The sequence below is a fragment of the Oncorhynchus nerka genome, linkage group LG10, assembly GCF_034236695.1.
Source record: "Oncorhynchus nerka isolate Pitt River linkage group LG10, Oner_Uvic_2.0, whole genome shotgun sequence".
Classification (NCBI taxonomy): domain Eukaryota; kingdom Metazoa; phylum Chordata; class Actinopteri; order Salmoniformes; family Salmonidae; genus Oncorhynchus; species Oncorhynchus nerka.
The window spans coordinates 66,155,829-66,178,457 of NC_088405.1; the positions used below are offsets into that span (position 1 = coordinate 66,155,829).

Sequence of the window (22,629 nt, forward strand, 5' to 3'; positions counted from 1 at the left end):
CTGTTCTTAGTTCAACATTTTTTGAAAGGGGCTTGCTTATTTAAGATTATTTTTAAACCCTTATTTAACTAGGCAAGTCAGTTAAGAACAAATTCTTATTTTCAATGACTGCCTAGGAACAGTGGGTTAACTGCCTGTTCAGGGGCAGAACGACAGATTTGTCAGCTCGGGGATATGAACTTGCAACCTTTCGGTTACTAGTCCAACGCTCTAACCACTAGGCTACCCTGCCGCCCCAAATATGGTGAGGAAAGCACTTTTAAAGAACAACCAGGAAACCTCTACTGACGGGATGAGGTCAATAGGGTGTTAAGTATGTCCTAGTTTAGGTCACCTAACAGTACAAACTCTGAAGATAGATGGGGGGCAATCAATTCACATTTGGTGTCCAGGGCACAGCTGAGGGCTGAGGGGGTCTATAACAAGCGGCAACAGTGAGACTTATTTCTGGAAAGGTTTTTAAAAAGTAGAAGCTCTAACTGTTTGGGCACAGACCTGGATAGTAAAGACAGAACTCTGCAGGCTCGCTCTGCCGTGGATTGCAACACCGCCCCTTTGGCAGTTCTATCTTGACGGAAAATGTTGTAGTTGGGGATGGAAATTTCAGCATTTCTGGTGGCCTTCCTAAGCCAGGATTCAGACAAGGCTAGGACATCAGGGTTGGTGGAGTGTGCTAAAGCAGTGAATAAAACAAACATAGGGATGAAGCTTCTGATGTTAACATGCATGAAACCAAGGCTTTTACGGTTACAGAAGTCAACAAATGAGAGCGCCTGGGGAATAGGTGTAGAACTGGGGGCTACAGGGCCTGGGTTAAGAACTGGTCGTCTAGCGCATTGGGAACAGAGAATAAAAGGAGCCGATTTCTGGGCGTGGTAGAATAGATTCAGGGCATAATGTACAGACAAGGGTATGGTAGGATGTAAGTACAGTGGAGGTAAATCTAGGCATTGAGTGACGAAGAGAGGTTACGTCTCTGGAGGCACCAATTAAGCCAGGTGAGGTCTCCGCATGCGTGGGGGGTGGGCATGTTGAGCAGGACTGGGGGATCTACAGTGAAATAAAACAACTAACCAAAACAGCAGTAGACAAGGCATATCAACATTAGAAATAGGCATAAAGCAAATCATGGGTGTTGGTCGGGAGAGCTAAGACAACAACTCGTAAATGGCGATGAATTGGCAGAGAGGGTCAGTTAGGTACATACAGGACCTGAGTTTGAGGCTGGGGCAGACAGATAAACAAAATGAGGTACAGCGTTAATGAACAGACCAGCAGGCATCAGCTGTGTAGCCGAGTGATCATAGGGTCCAATGAGCAGCAATAGGTGAGTCAGGGAGCTGTTCGGTAGTCGCTACTGTGCTGGGCGAGCGGGAGTCACGGCGTTCAGAAAGCTAATGGGCCGGGGCTAGCAGATGGGTCTTTGGCGACATCGCAACAGAAAGGCCTGTTGAAACCGCATTGGACAATTACATCTGCAGACCAGTCATGATGGATCAGCGGGGCTCCGTGCCAACAATAAAGGTTCCAGGCCAATTGGCAAAAGAGGTATTGTAGCCCAAGAATTAGCTGGTATACTCCGTCGGCCGGCCGGGAGACGGGCCTAGCTCGAGGCTAGCTCAAGGCTAACTGGTGCTTGCTTCGGGACAGAGGCGTTAGCCAACAGTAGCCACTCGGTTGCAGCTAGCTAGCTGCAATGATCCGGTGTAATGGTCCAGAGCTTGCGGCAGGAATCCGGTGATGTGGTGGAGAAAAGCAGTCTGATATGCTCTGAGTAGATATCATGCTGTGCAGACTGGCAGGTAATTGTCCGAGCTAAAGCTAGCTAGTGTCCAAGCTAAAAGGTGAAGACCACTAGTAGTGGCAAACAATGACCTAGTAGCTAGTTTGCTGGCTAGCTTCTGATGGAGTTTCCAGTTATAAGGTATATTAAAAAAAAGCATATCCGTATCACATTGGTTGCAGGAAGTAATATTTAGTTCGTAGATGGAATGTGAAATTAAAATATATATTTTTTAAAACCAAACAGACTATTTACAGACTTGATTGGAGTCCACCTGTGGTAAATTCGATTGAATTAAACATGATTTGGAAAGGCACACACCTGTCTATATAATGTCCCACAGTTGACAGTGCGTGTCAGAGCAAAAACCAAGCCATGAGGTCAAAGGAATTATCAATAGAGCACCGAGAGAGGATTGTGTAAAAGCGCAGATCTGGGGAAGGGTACCAAAAACTTCCTGCAGCATTGAATGTCTCCAAGAACAGTGGCCCCCATCATTCTTAAATGGAAGACGTTTGGAACCAAGACTCTTCCTAGAGCTGGCCACCCAGTTAAACTGAGCAATCGGGAGAGAAGGGAGGGAGGTGACCAAGAACCCGATGGTGACTGTCAGAGCTCCTCTGTGGAGATGGGGAAAACCTTCCAGAAGGACAACCATCTCTGCAGCACTCCACCAATCAGCTGCAGAGCACTCAGGACCTCAGACTGGGGCAACGGTTCACCTTCCAACAGGACAACCCTAAGCACAAGACAACGCATGTGTGGCTTCGGGACAAGTCTCTGAATGTCCTTGAGAGGCCCAACCTAGAACATCTCTGGAGAGACCCGAAAATAACTGTGCAGTGATGCTCTACATCCAACCTGACAGAGCTTGAGAGGATCTGCAAAGAATGGGAGAAACTCCCAAAATACAGGTGTGCTAAGATTGTTGCGTCATCCCCAAGAAGAATCAAGGCTGAAATCGCTGCCAAAGATGAATCAACAAAGTACTGATTAAAGGGTCTGAATACTTATGTAAATGTGATCGTTTATATTTAGTACATTTGCAAAAATGTGTAAGCTTGTTTTTGCTTTGCCATTATAGGGTATTGTGTGTAGATTGAGGGGAACATATGTTATCCATTTTATTATAAGAAGGCTGTAACGTAACAATGTGGGAAAAGTGAAGGGGTCTGAATAGTTCCCGAAAGCACTGTACTTTAATCTGTGGCCAAGGCCTCTGTGACTATTACAGGCAGACAGACACCCATTTTTTGTCTTATTCAAAAGTTTAAATAAATAAACATGTATCCACTTCGGGACAAGTCTCTGAATGTCCTTGAGAGGCCCAACCTAGAACATCTCTGGAGAGACCCGAAAATAACTGTGCAGTGATGCTCTACATCCAACCTGACAGAGCTTGAGAGGATCTGCAAAGAATGGGAGAAACTCCCAAAATACTTCCTATAAGGAGCATAGGCCATTGAAGAATGTTCTCAATCGGTTCAGGGGATGTTTTTCAAGTTGAGGCAGCTCTCAGTCATTTTTGCCTGGACATCTCCCCAAGTGTTCTTGGGTTGGCCTCGGAAAATGTGTGCATCTAATTGTAAATCGTATTACCTTGATATATGATATAAACCACTATGTTTTGATACGATTCATCTTATCATGAAAAGCTCTTTCAACCTTAACGGTCATTGTTTAGTGGCTACACATTTATAGTAAGGATAGGTTATGTATAACAATGAAGACAAAAAACAATGATAGAAGGCTCTTTTTTCATAAACTATTTATTCATCTTTACAGTCGAAAAGTTAAATATAAATTTGCCTCTTTGCAACAAACATTCAACAGGAGTGACTTAAACATGGGAGTTATAATATTAGTTCAGTACGTGAGGTGACCAGTAAGGCTGCCAGACTGGAGGTTGTTCATTTCAGACATATTATCGAGAGTGATAAGGCATAGTCTAAAACATGACAAGTACATCCCAAAAGTGTTTTAACAGCTCAGTTCAGGCAGTTTATATGCTTGTCTGTTAATAACCTTTAAGGGGAAGAGAAAATATTCCTATAACTTCTGGATGATGATAGAGGAGGCTCCACCACCACCATTGCAGATCCCAGCCAGGCCGTACTGGCCAGACTTCAGAGCATGTACCATGTGTCCCACGATTCTCGCCCCCGACATCCTGAGAGATTGACAGAATGACAGAAAGTAAGCATCACAAAGATCTGGCTTTTCCCTCCCTTATTATCAGGCTTTTATTTGTTTATCATCAGGTTTTTTTTGGCATAGCACTCTATGGCAATGCTGCTTACCCAATAGGGTGTCCCAGGGAGACAGCTCCTCCATTGACATTGACTTTGCTGGGGTCGATGTCCAACATCTTCACGTTGGCCAGAACCACAACGCTGAAGGCTTCGTTGATCTCCCACATGGCAATGTCCTCCTTCTTTAGCCCTGCAGCTGCCAGGACCTGAGGACCATAAAAATTTACATTTATTTATTTATATTTCACACTTATTTTACCAGGTTGACTGAGAATACATGATCATTTACAGCAAATATGTGCTGTCATTCAATTAAATTGAACAAAGACGGATGCTTCTTTCACCGTGAAAAGCTATATTCATGAGTCATGTTACTGTCCCGATCTCTGATAACCCATATTATCTAAAAGGAACAGTGATGAGACCCACAAGTTACTTGAAACAACCACTATATCAGTCATTTTGTTAAAGGGACATAAAAAATTAAAATACATTTTTAAATTCATATAGTTCTCCAGCACTACCCCCAACATTAACATACTGTATGAGAAAGTGGCAGGTTTCTATGTTTTGTAGTCAAAAAGATAAAGGAAGATACAATTTTCCAATGGCATCATCAGGTATGCATCATGTGACTTCAACCAATGATGAGTAGGCATTGCCTACGACTGGGTAAAAATGTATTTGTACTACAAAACATAAAAATGCTGTATTTTCACATATGTTGATATTGGGGGTAGTGCTGGAGATGTATTTGGAGTTAAAACATTTAGAGATTTCCCATTAACCCTCAGACTCACCTTTGGTACAGCAAAGGCAGGAGCGATGGGGAAATCAATGGGAGCGGTAGCTGCATCTGCAAAAGCTGGAAAATGAAGACATTTTATTTAAAAGGAGCAACATGTTATATTTAATCATTTTGCAACTTGATCATAATCCAAAAAACACACGTTTCAGATACGTGAAGGAGTTTTGTATTACTAATGTTTTTGCTATTGTGGTCAACATCGCTAATGAGACTCAATCGTAATACAGGAAGTTGTAGAGACAACAGCTGGACCAGCTAGCTGCGGTAACAACTGATTAGCAGTATCACGCGGCATTCTAAAAATGACTGGTATGTGATTTGACATTTGGTATTAGTTGCAGGTGGAAATTTAACATGTATAACCTTAAACTATAATCGGGGGGGGGGGGGGGGGCATGGTAGTGGGTATGGCCAATGGCACGGTTTTAGAGGCCCTCTTGGCAGGAAAGAAAACATTTAGCTGTTTCAAAGCAAATTTCCTGGAATTATACACATTTTGCCATGGCATGCCTTGGTCTTAGGCTACCGGAGTGACTCAAAACATAACATAAAATAAAAATTGGGAAGCCCCATGCCATGCCATTTTTTGAATTTTTACATTCTCCCTGACTGGCTAGTTTTTAATTGTATGTTTATAAGAACTTCCCAAAAAAAAATATATATATATATTGCTATTATCTTTCCTACATAATTTATATGTGAAAACGTTTTAACCATCCCACAGTGGCGGCCACGATTTAGCAGCGGCAGTGCGCAGTGGCTAAATGCATAAAGGGGAAATACTGCTCTTTATAAAACTTAGCACTTTAACCTGAATTGTAAAATGAATAGCAGATTTTTAATGTGTTATTAAAGACTACTCAGACATTCCACAATAAATCAACTTTGGGGAGGGGACAATTATTGCCTAGCTTTTAGATAAATACTGAAACTCTATGTTTGTACAGCTGTGGATGCAGGGTTTTGGTCTCAGGAGTAAAAAGGTAATGACGTAGTCAGTTACATCACTAAGGCGGGACTTCGGTTTTATAAAACAACTTGAGCCCTTTTGTTTGATGCAGAAATGACTCAGAAACATACATGCTGTGTTCCTGTTTGTCAACTTCTGTCCGCAATTGCATTAATAAAGGTTTTTGAATTATTTAATTAAAGATATTGTCATAATGCTAATTTCACCAATGAACCAATGATTGACAAAGAAGGACGTAAGTAACTAACCCTAACAACCCAAACCAGCGACCTCTCAGCCACCGGCCTAAGCTCCCAACCCCCAGGCCAGCAACCATCAAAGAGCCCCCCGCCAGGCCAGCAACCATCAAAGAGCCCCCCGCCAGGCCAGCAACCATCAAAGAGCCCCCCACAGCTCCCCTGAGAGCTGCCCCTCAACCATCTAAGACCCCTCCACAGTCCTCCCCGAAACAAGAGTGTATACGCGTGTAGAGGCACTAACGTGGCATCAGTCTCAGGCAAACAGGCATTGGGATGTAACAGTGTTCCTTTAGTGTTGTTTAAAAAAATTTAAAAAAAGGTTTACTTTCATCTTTGACCTTTTGCATTCGGAAAGTATTCAGACCCCTTCACTTTATCCACATTGTTACTTTACATCCTTAATCTAAAATGGATTAAATTGCTGTTTCCCCTCAATTTACACACAATACCCCATAACGACAAAGCAAAACAGGTTTTTAGAATTTTAAAAACATTTTAAAAAACATTACATTTACATAAGTATTCAGACCCTTTACTCAGTACTTTGCTGAAGCACCTTTGGCAGCAATTACAGACTGGATTTAACTGAACATCTTTCACAGTGACACTGACTCCGAATGGGAGCCCCCAGTGCCAAGGTGTCCATCCCCCACTGAAGCTGGTTCATCCAGCTCCTGCCACAAGTGGTGTTCATCTGCCCAAATGTATTTCATGGATGTGCTATGGCACCTGGCATCAGCAGCATAATATTGTGTAGAGGACGGAGGGTCTTCCAAATATTGAAAGTGTTATTTTGTAAATGTTTTTTTTTCTTCTTTTTTGGGGGGGGGTTAGAATACCATTTTGGTATTTTATATATAGTTATTCCATTCGAAATGTATAAATTCACCAATTTGGCCACTTGGGTACATTTGGGCTACTTGTGTGGGACACCTGGGTGACCTCATGATAAATGTCATGTAGCACACTCATTTTGGAAGGTACAGTATCATTCTGAAACTTTGCACAAGTACTGTTACCCTCTTATGTTTTTCACTGAAATTGTCCCCATCATCCTATCTGAATGGTTGTTTTATCTTGTTCATTTTAAAGATGATAAAAATTATAAAAATGTTTTTTTCATTGTATTATCTAAACCAGATCTATTGTGTTATATTCTCCTACATTCAATTCACATTTACACAAACTTCAGAGTGTTTTCTTTCAAATGGTAGCAAGAATATACATATCCTTGGTTCTGTGCCTGAGCTACAGGCAGTTAGATTTGGGTATGTCTTCAGACGGAAATTGAAAAAAGTAGGGGGGTAGCTCTAAGAGGTTTAAGGTGAAAGTTCATGATGTTCCTGGGAATCCCCCTGGATTGTTATCTCTACAAAGACACTATGTGCCATAGCATTATGCAACTACAGTCTGGTACTGGGCTACGTGGGGGGGGGGGGGGGGGGGGTTGGTGTCTTACAGACGATCCTGGCCAATGGGGTGACGCCGAGTCTCTTTGCCGCATCGACCGTCATGAGAACCAGAGCGGCGGCCCCGTCGTTCAGCGTGCTGGCATTGGCTGCAGTAACCGTGCCTGGAATCCAAATCACCAATCAGAATCAACTTAGTCTGCACACAGAGCTTTGTCTCAAGCACATCAGTGAATGTTTGAGTCTGTCTCGGTCCTTATGCAAATACCGTTCACAGTAGTTTTACTTCTGAAGACGTTTTCTTTATGCTCATTATCATGGATTACCTTGGGCTACCATGAAAAAAGGATATCAACCCAAGAGTTGAAAAAACAGACATCTATTTTTGGCTTTCTGTAAGCTCAGATACCCTCCTACTCAGTAATATATAAGCAAACATGCAGCAGACACCAGTTCAGAGGCCTATCAACTTGGACTTAGGGTGCTTACCATTCTCCTTCTGGAACACTGCTCTTAGTTTGGGGACTTTGCTGAAGTCCACACGCCTCCACTCCTCATCCTCTGACACTACCACATCAGGCTTGCCTGCAGAGGAACAACATTATGTCAGCTATATGCATCTGACCACTGATAATATGCCTATGGATAAACATGGTAACATGGTTTGTTTTAGTTTATTGAGGTTATATGTTATAGGATACCATCCTTTACCTCTCTGGGGGATGCTAACGGGGACAATCTCTTTCGCGAGCACTCCTGATTCATATGCTGCTTTGCTGCGGCTGTATGAGCTGATGGCGTAGGCATCCTGCTCCTCCCTGCTGATCTGGCTGTTCTTGGCTGTGTTTTCTGCACAGTTTCCCTACACATTAAATTCCATTAAAACACATTATATCCTCTTCAAAAGTCAAGAACTCAACTACTAACCATTGCTTACTCTGTCTCCAAATGAATGGAAATAATGTCCGGACAGCGGCCAGCAACACCAACACACACTCCTATAGAGAACATTTGCTCTATTTAAATATTTAATACACAGTGATAAAATACCATGTGGAATTTGTTGTAGACGTCAGTGAGGCCGTCCTTTACGATGAGGTCCTCCATCCTCACGCCTCCGTAGGATGGAGTGTCCCTAGTCATCACATAGGGGACATTGGACATACTCTCCATACCGCCTGCCACCATCACATCCTGACACAGTCAGAGTTAGTGGGAGAAACAAAAATGAAAGCAACCAGATTTGTTTCTCAGCAAAAACCTGAACACTTTTTAGGAGATTATTCCTATGTTACATGATGCAACCCTTTCCATCGGAAAATAATGGGCTTATTAGATAAAGATGAATAACATGGTTATATTTAGGTCACAATGACCTTCACCGGACGTCTGTATTCTGTGAGTGCAATGCCACTAGGGTTTTATTCTTCTCTATGTAGTAAAATCCAGTGATCTTCCATGACCTCATATGGGCATACCTACCATAATGTTTTGGCAAACTGAGTAACACAGTGATATTGCAGATGATCAGAGCAGGGGTAATAGCAGCTAAGTCTGGTGTCAAGTCATGTTATGGTAACACAGTGAGCTGTTATGTTACTGTACCTGGTGTCCACACATCAGACTCTGGGCAGCCAGCATGATAGACTTCATTCCAGAGGCACAGACTTTGTTGATTGTTGTTGCTGGAGTGGAGAGGGACAGCCCTGGGGGGATAAGTAGCAGTCGATTAGCACACCTGATAATGTGGTGTGTGTGTATATGTGTGTGTTTCTAAACATACCTGCACCAAGCAGGGCCTGTCTTGTAGGGGCCTGTCCTTCCCCAGCCTGCAGTACATTTCCCATGTAGACCTCCTGCACCTCCTCAACTGGGATACCTGGTCACCATCACACAATATAAATACCCTTACAGATAAAAACAAATTGACTGTGCAGTTGACACCTCCTTTCAGATGAAATTTACAATATTTTACTAGCCTAACTGTGCTGTATACTGCCTAGCGATTAAGTCAGTTCAATTATTTGAATTCCATTTTTGTTAGTTTTTTTGTGAGCTCAATGCGCACATCGAGAAGTTTCTCTAGAGATAAATCATGTGAGTGTGTGTTTGTCATATATACTACCATTCAAAAGTTGGGGTCAAGTAGACATGTCCTTGTTTTTTAACGAAAAGCACTTTTTTTTGTCCATTAAAATAACATCGAATTGATCAGAAATACAGTGTAGACATGCTCAATGTTGTAAATGACTATTGTAGGAAACAGCTGATTCTTAATAGAATATCTACATAGGCGTACAGAAGCCCATTATCAGCAACCATCACTCCTGTGTTCCAATGGCACGTTGTGTTAGCTAATCTAAGATTAGCATTTTTAAAAGGACAATTGATCATTAGAAAACCCTTTTGCAATTATGTTAGCACAGCTGAAAACTGTTGTTCTGATTAAAGAAGCACTAAAACTGGCCTTCTTTAGGCAAGTTGAGTATCTGAAGCGTCAGCATTTGTGGGTTCGATTACAGGCTCAAAATGTCCAGAAAAAAAAAAAAAAAAAACTTTCTGAAACTTGTCAGTATGTTCTTGTTCTGAGAAATGAAGGCTATTCCAAGCGAGAAATTGCCAGGAAACTGAAGATCTCATTCAAACGCTGTGTACTACTCCCTTCACAGAACAGCGCAAACTGGCCTAACCAGAATAGAAAGGGTGGGAGGCCTCGGTGCAACAACTGAGCAAGAGGACAAGTACATTAGTGTCTAGTTTGAGAAACAGACGTCTCCCAAGTCCTCAACTGGCAGCTTCATTAAATAGTACACGCAAAACACCAGTCTCAATGTCAACAATGAAGAGGGGACTCAGGGATGCTGACCTTATAGGCAGAGATCCTCTGTCCAGTGTGTGCTCTTTTGCCCATCTTAATCTTTTCTTTTTATTGGCCAGTCTGAGATATGGCTTTTCTTTGCAACTCTGCCTGCAAGGCCAGCATCCCGGAGTCGCCTCTTTACTGTTGATGTTCAGACGGGTGTTTTGCAGGTACTATTTAATGAAGCTGCCAGTTGAGGACTTGGGAGACGTCTGTTTCTCAAACTAGACACTAATGTACTTGTCCTCTTGCTCAGTTGTGCACCGGGGCCTCCCACTCCTCTTTCTATTCTGGTTAGAGCCGGTTTGCGCTGTGAAGGGAGTAGTACACTGCGTTGCACGAGATCTTCAGGTTCTTGGCAATTTCTCGCATGGAATAGCCTTAATCTCTCAGAACGAGAACAGACTGACGAGTTTCAGAAGAAAGGTATTTGATTCTGGCCATTTTGAGCCTGTAATCGAACCCACTAATGCTGATTTGAAGGCGATCTAATAAACCCCCACTTCCTTCCATTCTGCTAGCAAAAGTGCAATCTTTGGAGAATAAAATAGATTACCTACACGCAAGATTAAACTACCAACGGGACATTCAAAATTGTAATATCTTATCCTTCACAGAGTCGTGGTTGAACGAGGACACTATCAACACACAGCTGGCTGGTTATACGCTGTACCGGCAGGATAGAACAGCGGCGTCTGATAAGACAAGGGGCGGCGGGCTATGTACTTTTGTAAACAGCTGGTGCACGATATCTAAGGAAGTCTCGCGCTATTGCTCGCCTGAGGTAGGGTATCTCATGATAAGCTGTAAACCACACTACGTACCGAGAGAGTTTTCATCTGTATTTTAAGTAGCGGTTTACATACCACCACAGTCAGAGGCTGGCACAAAGACAGCATTGAATGAGCTGTATTACGCCATAAGCAAACAAGAAAACCTCTACCCAGAGGCGGCGCTCCTAGTAGCCGGGGACTTTAATGCAGGGAAAATTAAATCCGTTTTACCAAATTTCTATCAGCATGTTAAACCAGAGGATTTTTTTAAAAATAAGAATTTTTTAACTCTGGACCACCTTCACACACAAAGCTCTCCCTCCACTTGGCAAATTGTTAATGGGATATGTTTTAATAAATGATTAGAATATTACACTCTGAAACCATATGATTTTATGAAATGGATTAGAATAATTTCATTATTTTAAATGCTGTGTGTGGGTTTAGTCAGTAGAATTATATATCCGGGAGTGTAGTTTTTGGTCAGAATTAATGTTTTGGAGACAATATGCCTAGTATCGTGATAACAGACTGTCTGAGAACTTCCCAGGGTCTCCCTATCTTGGGGGAGGGCGGGAAGAAGTTATTCTCCCTGACTCCCCTAATCTCTGTCAGCTGGGTAGCAGGACAGTGTGGGCATCGGATACCTAATGTTTTGTGTAGAAGTATGTGTGTCACTATAAAATTAAGGTCTTTGTACTGTGTACACCAGAACGTTCCGTGAATAAACATTTGACTATAGTAGACTGGGCCTCTGTCTGCTTTCATTTCTATCAGTATCCTACAAATCCTGATATAGCAGACTGAGTAGTTTAATTGAATTGGTTAATGAACATGAGAACATAATTATCCTAACACAAATCTGACCATAATTCAATCCTACAAGCAAAAACAAAAGCAGGAAGCACCACCGACTAGATCAACAAAAAAAAAGTGGACAAATAAAGAAGATGCTAAACTACAGGACTATTTTGCTAGCACAGACTGGAATATGTTCCGGGATTCCTCCGATGGCATTGAGGAATACACCACATCAGGTCATTGACTTCATCAATAAGTGCATCGATGACGTCGTCCCCACAGTGAGCGTACGTTCATACCCCAACCAGAAGCTATGGATTACAGGGAGCATCCACACTGAGCTAAAGGCTAGAACTGCCGCTTTCAAGGAGCGGGACTCTAACCCGGAAGCTTATAAGAAATCACTCTATGCCCTCCGACAAACCATCAAACAAGCAAAGCATCAATACAGGACTAAGATCGAATCGTACTACACCGGCTCTGGCGCTCGTTGGATGTGGCAGGGCTTGCAAAGCACTACAGACTACAAAGGGAAACACTGCCGAGAGCTCCCCAGTGACACGAGCCTACCAGACGAGCAAAACTACTTCTATGCTCACGTCGAGGTAAAATGCACTGGAACATGCATGAGAGCACCAGCAGTTCCGGAAGACTGTGTGATCACGCTCTCCGCAGCCGATGTGAGTGAGTAAGACCTTTGAACAGGTAAACATTCACAAGGCCGCAGGGCTAGACGGATTACCAGGATGTGTACTGCGAGCATGCCCTGACCAACTGGCAAGTGCCTTCACTGACATTTTCAACCTTTCCGTGTCTGAGTCTGTAACACCAACATGTTTTAAGCAGACCACCATAGTGCCTGTGTCAAAGAACACTCAGGTAACCTGCCTAAATGTCTACCGACCCGTAGCACTCACGCCTGTAGCCATGAAGTGCTTTGAAAGGATGGTCATGGCTCACTTCAACACAATTATCCCAGAAAGCCTAGACCCACTCCAATTTGCATACCGCCCCAACAGATCCACAGATGATGCAATCTCTATTGCACTCCACACTGCCCTTTCCCACCTGGACAAAAGGAACATCTAAGTGAGAATGCTATTCATTGACTACAGCTCAGCGTTCAACACCATAGTGCCCTCAAAGCTCATCAATAAGCTAAGGACCCTGGGACTAAACAGATTGAGAGCTTTAAGTTCCTTAATGTCCACATCACCAACAAACTAAACATGGTCCAACCACACCAAGACAGTCGTGAAGAGGTGACAACAAAACCTATTCCCACTCAGGAGACTGAAAAGATTTGGCATGGGTCCTCAGATCCGCAAAAGGTTCTACAGCTGCACCATCGAGAGCATCTGGTTGCACCACAGCCTGGTATGGCAACTGCTCTGCCTCAGTACATCACTGGGGCCAAGCTCCCTGCCATCCAGGACCTCTATACCAGGCGGTGTCAGAGGAAGGCCCTAAAAATTGTCAAAGACTCCAGCCACCCTAGTCATAGACTGTTTTCTCTGCTACTGCACGGCAAGCAGAACCGGAGCACCAAATCTATGTCCAAGAGGCTTCTAAACAGCTTCTACCCACAAGCCATAAGACTGCTGAACACCTAGACTATTTGCATTGCCCCACTCTTTAACACCACTGCTACTCTGCTGTTATCATCAGCATAGTCACTTTAAAAAATAAAATACAAATATTATTTAACCTTTATTTAACCAGGTAAGCTAGTTGAGAACACGTTTTCATTTACAACTGCGACCTGGTCAAGATAAAGCTTTAATAACTCTACCCACATGTACATATTATGACAACTAATCAGTGCCCCCGCACATTGACCCGGTACCACCCGTATAGTCTCGCTATTGTTATTTTACTGCTGCTCTTTAATTACTTGTTACTTTTCTTATTCATATTTATTTTTTATCCTGCATGGTTGGTTAGGTGCTCATAAGCATTTCACATGTGACTAATAAAATGTGATGCTACAGATACTCAACTAGTCTAAAGGTTAGTGTTATTGGTTCTTTAATCAGAACAACAGTTTTCAGCTGTGCTAACATAATTGCAAAAGGGTTTTCTAATGATCAGTTAGCCTTTTAAAATGGTAAACTTGGATTAGCTAACACAACGTGCCATTGGAACACAGGAATGATGGTTGCTGATAATGGGCCTAGATAAGCCTACATAGATATTCCATTTTTTCTTTTTTTATTAACAATGTCTACACAGTATTTTTGATCAATTTGATGTTATTTTAATGGACAAAAAGAAGTGCTTTTCTTTCAAAAGCAAGGACATTTCTAAGTGACCCCAAACTTTTGAACAGTAGTGTATATACACACACATCAGACTCTATGCAGCCAGCATGATAGACTTTATCCCAGAGGCACACACACACACTATACAGTGCATTTGGGAAGTACTCAGACCCCTTGATCAATCAGGCTTTTATGGTAGAGTGGCCAGACAGAAGCAATCCTCAGTAAAAGGCACATGACATCCCGCTTGGAGTTTGCCAAAAGGCACCTAAAGGACTCTCAGACCATGAGAAACAAGATTCTCTATCTGATGAAACTAAGATTTAACTCTATTGCCTGAATGCCAAGCGTCACGTCTGGAGGAAACCTGGCACCATCCCTCCAATGAAGCACGGTGGTGGCAGCATCAGGCTGTGGGGATGTTGTTCAGCGGCAGGAACTGGGAGACTACCGGTAGTCAGGATCGAGGGAAAGATGAACGGCGCAAAGGTTTCTAAAAAATTGTTTTTGCTTTGTCATTATGGGGTATTGTGTGTAGATTGAGGGAAAAACTATTGAATCCATTTTAGAATAAGGCTGTAAAGTAACAAAATAAGGAAAAAGTCAAGGGGCACTGTAGATAGGATAGATACATTTAGGATAGATACATTTAAAATATATAATTTTCCCCCAACCCTACCGCCCCTCCCCTATTTGGAGTAAACGGACAACACTTAGGCTTCTACCTCCAGCTTATACATACTATAAACATTTTATGGACACAATGTATTTTACAATAGTAAGATAAATAAATCAGATCAAGCCCGAAATATGCGATGTAGTAGGGAGTTGTAGTTTCCAACAGGCTAATATTGTGTCTCCTGACCCCTCCTGTCTCAGCCTCCAGTATAAGTATGCTCTCTCTAATTCTCTCTTCCTCTCTCTCAGAGGACCTGAGCCCTAGGACCATGCCTCAGGACTACCTGGCATGATGACTCCTTGCTGTCCCCAGTTCACCTGGCCGTGCTGCTGTTCCAGTTTCAACTGTTCTGCCTGTGATAATTATTATTTGACCATGCTGGTAATTTATGAACATTTGAACATCTTGGCCATGTTCTGTTATAATCTCCACCCGGCACAGCCAGAAGAGGACTGGCCACCCCTCATAGCCTGGTTCCTCTCTAGGTCTCTTTCTAGGTTTTGGCCTTTCTAGTGAGTTTTTCCTAGCCACCGTGCTTCTACACCTGCATTGCTTGCTGTTTGGGGTTTTAGGCTGGGTTTCTGTACAGCACTTTGAGATATCAGCTGATGTACGAAGGGCTATATAAATAAATTTGATTTGATATTCTACAATACTTTAGTGCAGAAAACTTGACAATTAACGACAATGACCATAATCTATTGTACAACTACTTGTCCGGTCTATGTTACTTTTACACCTGCTACGTAAAAGAGACAGAAGAATGTGCGATTAAGGGATAGAGAGCAGTTGCTTCGCAAGGTATCTCTACCAGAAAATACATGATCTAAGTGATTGATCATTGGTATTCAGCAGTGATAAAAGTATGCCTTATTTACTTTTAAGAACGACTTTTAAGAACTAAAATTGTTATTTTGTCAGACAGCAGCTCTATAGAGATGAGAAGATGACTTGGAATTAAATAATAAAATCATCAAATAAAACAAATGTAATATACACAACCTAAATATTGTATTAAAGTAATGTGAATAAATGAGGGCTAAGTGACAAGCAATAATGGGCAGTCACTACCATCAATGGACTTTGGTTAACCGTTTTAGTATGTGTCACACCACACAACCTACATAATGCATTTGTTTAAAAAAATGTATCAAAACCAAAAACCATTATTATTTTATAACAATCAAATTGACCTCAAAAAGCACTAATCGCTCAGCACTACTGCTGTGTCAAAACATGCATCTAATTGTCAATACTTTTACTGTGAATGAATGGAATGATGTAAAGTCTTCATATCACTTCCATACCTGCTTTCTCAATGGCTCCTTTGATTGCGATGGAACCCAGTTTGGTGGCTGGTACGGCTGCCAGGCTCCCTCTGAAGGACCCAATCGGGGTGCGGACGGCACTGACGATGACCACTTCCTGAAATGACCCACCAAAGTTTGGCAAAAACCCTTGAGTAGCTTACTACATTCTCACTTTCACTCAGTCAGTTCAATGTGTCAAGTTAGCTGCAAAGATCCTGAAAAGGGTAAATTATGTTCCAAAACATTTCAGTCACTTACTCACATTTAAAGAAGGGCGAGTTGAATATGTCCTTGGCAGGTACTTGTGAGCCTGCAAGGGTAGAGGAGGGATATACCTATTAGCAGCTAGGTACTGTTTTGTATAACAGTCAGTGTGTGAGGGGGGACGACAACGTTATGCCACATTCAGCCAGCTAGCAATCTGATTAGCTACTACTGCTATTATTGAGGTGTAGATAGAGCAATATATTTCTAGGAGTCAACTAACAATATATAGCAAGCTAACACATTACAGTGATTGCTGTGGCTAGTTAACTATATCAGATAGATAGAGAGGTTTACAAGGCAGGCCTTTTCTATCGTAACCGGCTGTCAAAACAACAATAGCTAGCATATGCATGCGGCCGATAAAAATGAGAAGGAATGCTTCCCGTTTGAAGTGCCCACATTGATTTTGGTCACCCCCACTTACCAAACGCTTGCAAATTTGAGAACGCATGGTTAAAAGTCCACTTGATGACATAATGTTGAACTGCAACGGAGGTCTGTTCGCAAAGTTGGACCTATTTCACCTTCAGCCGACTAGTACAGCGCCAACCCAATGGACCAATCAGAACGAGAGGTGTGTTTGCAAAACGTCAGTGCGCATTGTGGTCATTGTAGTAAAAACGATTCACAACTTGTAGTTATCTAAAGGAATCTACCACAGACAAAAGGGCTATTATTTTTTTTCACCTTTATTTATCCAGGTAGGCCAGTTGAGAACAAGTTCTCATTTACAACTGTGACCTGGCCAAGATAAAGCAAAGCAGTGCGACACAAACAACAACACAGAATTACACATGGAATAAACAAACGTACAGTCAATAACACAATAGAAAAAAAGTACATATATAGTGTGTGCAAATGGCGTGAGGAGGTAAGGCAATAAATAGGCCATAGTGGCGAAGTAATTACAATTTAGCAAATTAACACTGGAGTGATAGATGTGCAGATGATGACGTGCAAGTAGAAATACTAGTGTGCTATAGAGAAAAAAAGTAAATAAAAACAATATGGGGATGAGGTAGATATTTGGATGGGCTATTTACAGATGGGCTGTGTACAGCTGCAGTGATCAGTTAGCTGTTCAGATAGCCAATGCTTAAAGTTAGTGAGGGAGATATGTCTCCAACTTCAGCGATTTTTGCAATTTGTTCCAGTCAATGGCAGCAGAGAACTGTACGGAAAGGCGACCAACGGAGGTGTTGGCTAAGGGGGGTGACCAGTGAGATATAATTGCTGGAGCGCATGCTATGGGTGGGTGTTGTTATCATGACCAGTGAGCTGAGATAAGGCAGAGCTTTACCTAGCAAATACTTATAGATGACCTGGAGCCAGTGGGTCTGGCGACGAATATGTAGCGAGGGCCAGCCGACGAGAGCATACAAGTCGCAGTGGTGGGTGGTATATGGGGCTTTGGTGACAAAACGGATGGCACTGTGATAGACTGCATCCAGTTTGCTGAGTAAAGTGTTGGAGGCTATTTTGTAAATAACATCGCCGAAGTCAAGGATCAGTTTTATGAGGGTATGTTTGGCGGCATGAGTGAAGGAGGCTTTGTTGCAAAATAGGAAGCTTTAATTTTGGATTGGAGATGTTTAATATGAGTCTGGAAGGAGAGTTTACAGTCTAGCCAGACACCTAGGTATTTGTAGTTGTCCACATAGTCAGTACCGTCCAGAGTAGTGATGCTAGTCGGGCGGGCGGGTGCGGGCAGCGATCAGTTGACAAGCATGCATTTAGTTTTACTAGCGTTTAAGATCAGTTGGAGGCCACGGAAGGAGAGTTGTATGGCATTGAAGCTCGGTTGGAGGTTTGTTAACACAGTGTCCAAAGACGGGCCAGATGTATACGGAATGGTGGATCAGGGAATCACCCGCAGCAAGAGCGACATCATTGACATATACAGAGAAAAGAGTTGGCCCCAGAATTGAATTGAACCCTGTGGTACCCCCATAGAGACTGCCAGAGGTTGGGACAACAGGCTCTCCGATTTGACACACTGAACTCGATCTGAGAAGTAGTTGGTGAACCAGGTGAGGCAATCATTTGAGAAACCAAGGCTAATGAGTCTGCCGATAAGAATGTGGTGATTGACAGAGTCGAAAGCCTTGGCCAGGTTGATGAAGACGGCTGCACAGTACTGTCTTTTATCGATGGCGGTTATGATATCGTTTAATACCTTGAGCGTGGCTGAGGTGCACCCGTGACCAGGTCGGAAACTGGATTACACAGCGGAGAAGGTATGGTGGGATTCAAAATGGTCAGTGATCTGTTTACTAACTTGGCTTTCAAAGACTTTAGAAAGACAGGGCAACCCAGATAAATGGCAGAAATCCTGTCAAAATCCAATCAAATTTTATTGGTCACATACACATGTTTAGCAGATGTTATTGCGGGTGTAGTGAAATATCGAACAAGTAATATCTAAAATTTTCACAACAATACACACAATACACACAGATCTAAAGTAAAGGAATGGAATTAAGAATATATAAATACTTGGACAAGCAATGTCAGAGCGGCATAGACTAAGATACTGTAGAACAGAATAGAATACAGTATATACATATGAGATGAGTTATGCAAAATATGTAAACATTATTAAAGTGACTAGTGTTCCAATGTTAAAGTGGAAAGTGGTTAGTAAGTCTATGTATATAGGGCAGCAGCCTCTAATGTGCTAGTGATGGCTGGTTAACAGTCTGATGACCTTGAGATAGAAGCTGTTTTTTAGTCTCTCGGTCCCAGCTTTGATGTATCTGTACTGACCTCGCCTTATGGATGATAGCTGGGTGAACAGGCAGTGGCTCGGGTAGTTGTTGTCCTTGATGATCTTTTTGGCCTTCCTGTGACATCGGGTGCTGTAGGTGTCCTGGAGGGCAGGTAGTTTGCCCCTGGTGATGCGTTGGGCAGACTGCACCGCCTTCTGGAGAGCTCTGCGGTTCGGGGCGTATCGCCCTGAAGAAGAGTCTGTGCGTCTTGCCAAGATAAGCCTGTCACCACCCACCTCAGCCCACACTGCCCCACGAAGCCATCATGAACCTGAGGAAGATGAGCTGCGAGGCCCTTTCTCATCTAAGAGGCTACCAGCCAGGACTTACACTGCATCCCGAGGTCATCCTGCTATTTACCAGACCCCCCTCCACACACACTAGTGTTACCCACCCCTTCACACACACTAGTGTTACCCACCCCTTCACACACACTAGTGTCATCCCCCTCCACACATCTCCCTCCACACACACTAGTGTTACACCCCCCACACACTCTAGTGTTACACCCGTCCACAGACACTAGTGTTACCCCAGCCCCCACACATACTAGTGTTATCCCCTCCCCAAACACACTAGTGTTAACCCCTTGACACACACACTAGTGTTAACCCCCTCCCCCTCCACACACTAGTATTACCCCCTCCACACACTAGTATTACCCCCATCCAAACACACTAGTATTACCGCCCTTCCACACACACTTGTGTTACTGCCGTACCATGCGGTGATACAGCCCAACAGGATGCTCTCAATTGTGCATCTGTAAAAACGTGTGAGGGTCTTAGAGGCCAATACAAATTTCTTCAGCCTCCTGAGGTTGAGGAGGCGCAGTTGCGCCTTCTTCATCACACTGTCTGAGGAACTTAAAACTTTCCACCTTCTCCACTGCTGTCCTTCCGATTTGGATAGAGGGGTGCTCTCTCTGCTGTTTCCTGAAGTCCACGATCATCTCCTTTGTTTTGTTGACATTGAGTGAGATGTTATTTTCCTGACACTACACTCCGAGAGCCCTCACCTCCTCCCTGTAGGCTATCTCGTCATTGTTGGTAATCAAGCATACTACAATTGTGTCATCTGCAAACTTGATGATTGAGTTGGAGGCGTGCATGGCCATGCAGTCATGGGTAAACAGGGAGTACAGGAGGTGGCTGAGCACACACCATTGTGGGGCCCCAGTGTTGAGGATCAGCAAAGTGGAGATGTTTCTTATCTTCACCATCTGGGGGCTTCCCATCAGGAAGTCCAGGACCCAGTTGCACAGGGCAGGGTTGAGACCCAGGACCAGGGGTTGAGACAGATAGTCATTTAGTTGAGTTTCCTTTGCTTTCTTGGGTACAGGCATAATGGTGGCAATCTTGAAGCATGTGGGGACAGCAGACTGGGATAGGGAGAGATTAAATATGTCCGTAAACACTCCAGCTAGCTGGTCTGCACATGCTCTGAGGACGCGGCTCGGGATGCCGTCTGGGCTGGCAGCCTTGCGAGGGTTAACACGCTTAAATGATTTACTCACATCGGCCACAGAGAAGGAGAGCCCACAGTACTTGATAGCGGGCCGCATCGGTGGCACTGTGTTATCCTCAGGTGAAGGTGTTTAGCTTGTCAGGAAGCAAAACATCGGTGTCCACAACGTGGCCGGTTTTCTCTTTGTAGTCCATGATTGTCTGTAGACCCTGCCACTTATGTCTTGTGTCTGAGCTGTTGAATTGTGACTCCACTTTGTTTCTATACTGACGTTTTATTACCTTAGGGAAGGAATAACTACACTGTTTGTATTTGGCCATATTCCAATCACCTTACCATGTTAAATGCGGTGGTTCCCGCTTTCAGTTTTGCGCGAATGCTGCCATCTATCCGCGGTTTCCGGTTAGAGTAGGTTTTAATAGTCACATTGGGTACAACATCCCCTATACACTTCCTGATATACTCTGTATCACCGTATCAGTGTATTCATCAATGTTATTCTCAGAGGCTACCCAGAACATATCCCAGTCTGTATGATCAAAACAACCTTGAAGCTTGGATTCCGATTGGTCAGACCAGCATTGAATAGTCCTTAGCACAGGTACTTCCTGTTTGAGTTTCTGCCTATAGGCAGGGAAGAGCAAAATGGAGTCGTAATCATATTTGCCGAAGGGAGGCCGGGGGAAGGACTTGTCGGCATCCCGGGATTTGGAGTAGCAGTGGTCGAGTGTTTCTGTGAAACAGAGTATGTTATCTCTCTGGAAGGAAACCTCGCCCTGAGCTCATCAACTTTATTATCCAGAGACTGAACATTAGCGAATAATATACTCGTAAGCAGTGGGTGGTGTGCGTGCCTCCTGAGTCGGACAAGAAGTCCCCTCCGAATACCTCTTCTCCACCGACGGTGTTTAGGATCAGCCTCTGGAATCAGTTTGATTGCCCTGGGGGAAACAAACGTAGGATCCGATTCGGGAAAGTCATATTCCTCGTCGTAATGCTGGTAATGCTGGTGAGTTACTGTCGCTCTGATATCCAAAAGTTCTTCCCGGCTGTGTGTAATAACACAAACATTTTTCTGGGCTAATAATGTAAGAAATAACACATAAGACAACAAAATACTGCAAAGTTGCATAGGGGCTTGAAGCACGGCTGCCCTATCTATCGGCACCATTTGTTCACGCCCCCTGTCAGTGAATGTTCCCGCCATTGCAGGCCACTGAGCTTGTGTAGGGATGTACTTTGGAGTGGACTGTGATTGAAGAAGTGCGATGAGTTTTGTTAGTTGACGTTTCAATTTTGTATTTTGTATATTGATGTTTTCCCCCTTTCCCGCAATGGTTTTTTAGTTTCTTATTCAATAACCCGTCACGCTGATGGCAGTATTGCACCATTAACATTGGATGCCAACCGCTGTTAAAGCCTATCGAAGAAGAAGAACGTTTTCTTATCACTAAATATGGTAGTGAGAGGAAGTTCAGTCGCGGTTAGTGGGAGAGGATGGAACTAGGTGAAACTGGGCCAATGTTCTGCTAATTTTCTTATCGATGAAACATCTGATCTCAATCATTTTTTCTCTTCCCTAAACTGGAATCTTTTATGAACACAGTGCACTAAGATTTATAGACTTGACGCTTTGCCAAATTTGTACAAAATTGTGATGTTTAGGAGGATTCCAAGGTCTAATTGAGTTTCCCTAACGGAAATATCAAATACATGCTACAACACGCTATTAGGATCTCGCTAGCTCGTGCTTGCCTTTGCCTACCTCCTTGCTTGTTCTGCCCTCTATGCTTAATTTGCTCCCACTGTAAACAATGCAGATGAAATACACTACATCACCAAAAGTATGTGGACATCAAAAAATCTCATTCTAAAATCATGGACATTATTAATATGGAGTTGGTCCCCCCTTTGCTGCTAAAACTGCCTCCAATCTTCTGGGAAGGCTTTCCACTAGATGTTGGAACATTCGCGTTCCAATT

At 43.2% G+C, this 22,629-nt stretch overlaps 1 protein-coding gene across 1 annotated transcript; it reads right to left on the reverse strand.

The window, feature by feature from the left end:
• Positions 1 to 3,534: 3,534 nt before the first annotated feature.
• acat1 (acetyl-CoA acetyltransferase 1) lies at positions 3,535 to 16,975 on the reverse strand. The gene is made up of 12 exons (XM_029671029.2): positions 16,837 to 16,975; positions 16,408 to 16,455; positions 16,143 to 16,260; positions 9,245 to 9,340; positions 9,067 to 9,167; positions 8,512 to 8,655; positions 8,173 to 8,323; positions 7,951 to 8,046; positions 7,512 to 7,625; positions 4,836 to 4,900; positions 4,084 to 4,241; positions 3,535 to 3,953 (listed from the first exon to the last, which is right to left on the reverse strand). The coding sequence occupies exons 1-12, from the start codon at positions 16,885 to 16,887 to the stop codon at positions 3,833 to 3,835; spliced, it is 1,263 nt and encodes a 420-aa protein (XP_029526889.1). The 5' UTR covers positions 16,888 to 16,975; the 3' UTR covers positions 3,535 to 3,832.
• Positions 16,976 to 22,629: the final 5,654 nt, after the last annotated feature.

What these genes read in the sequence shown, in the direction of transcription:
- acat1 (XM_029671029.2), bottom strand. Translation starts at nt 16,887, where the DNA reads ATGTCATCAAGTGGACTTTTAACCATGCGTTCTCAAATTTGCAAGCGT. An exon ending in GTCTGATGTGTGGACACCAG is followed by an intron (nt 8,656 to 9,066) that starts GTACAGTAACAT and finishes TGACTGTGTCAG; the next exon opens with GATGTGATGGTGGCAGGCGG. An exon ending in AGTGTTCCAGAAGGAGAATG is followed by an intron (nt 7,626 to 7,950) that starts GTAAGCACCCTA and finishes TTTGGATTCCAG; the next exon opens with GCACGGTTACTGCAGCCAAT.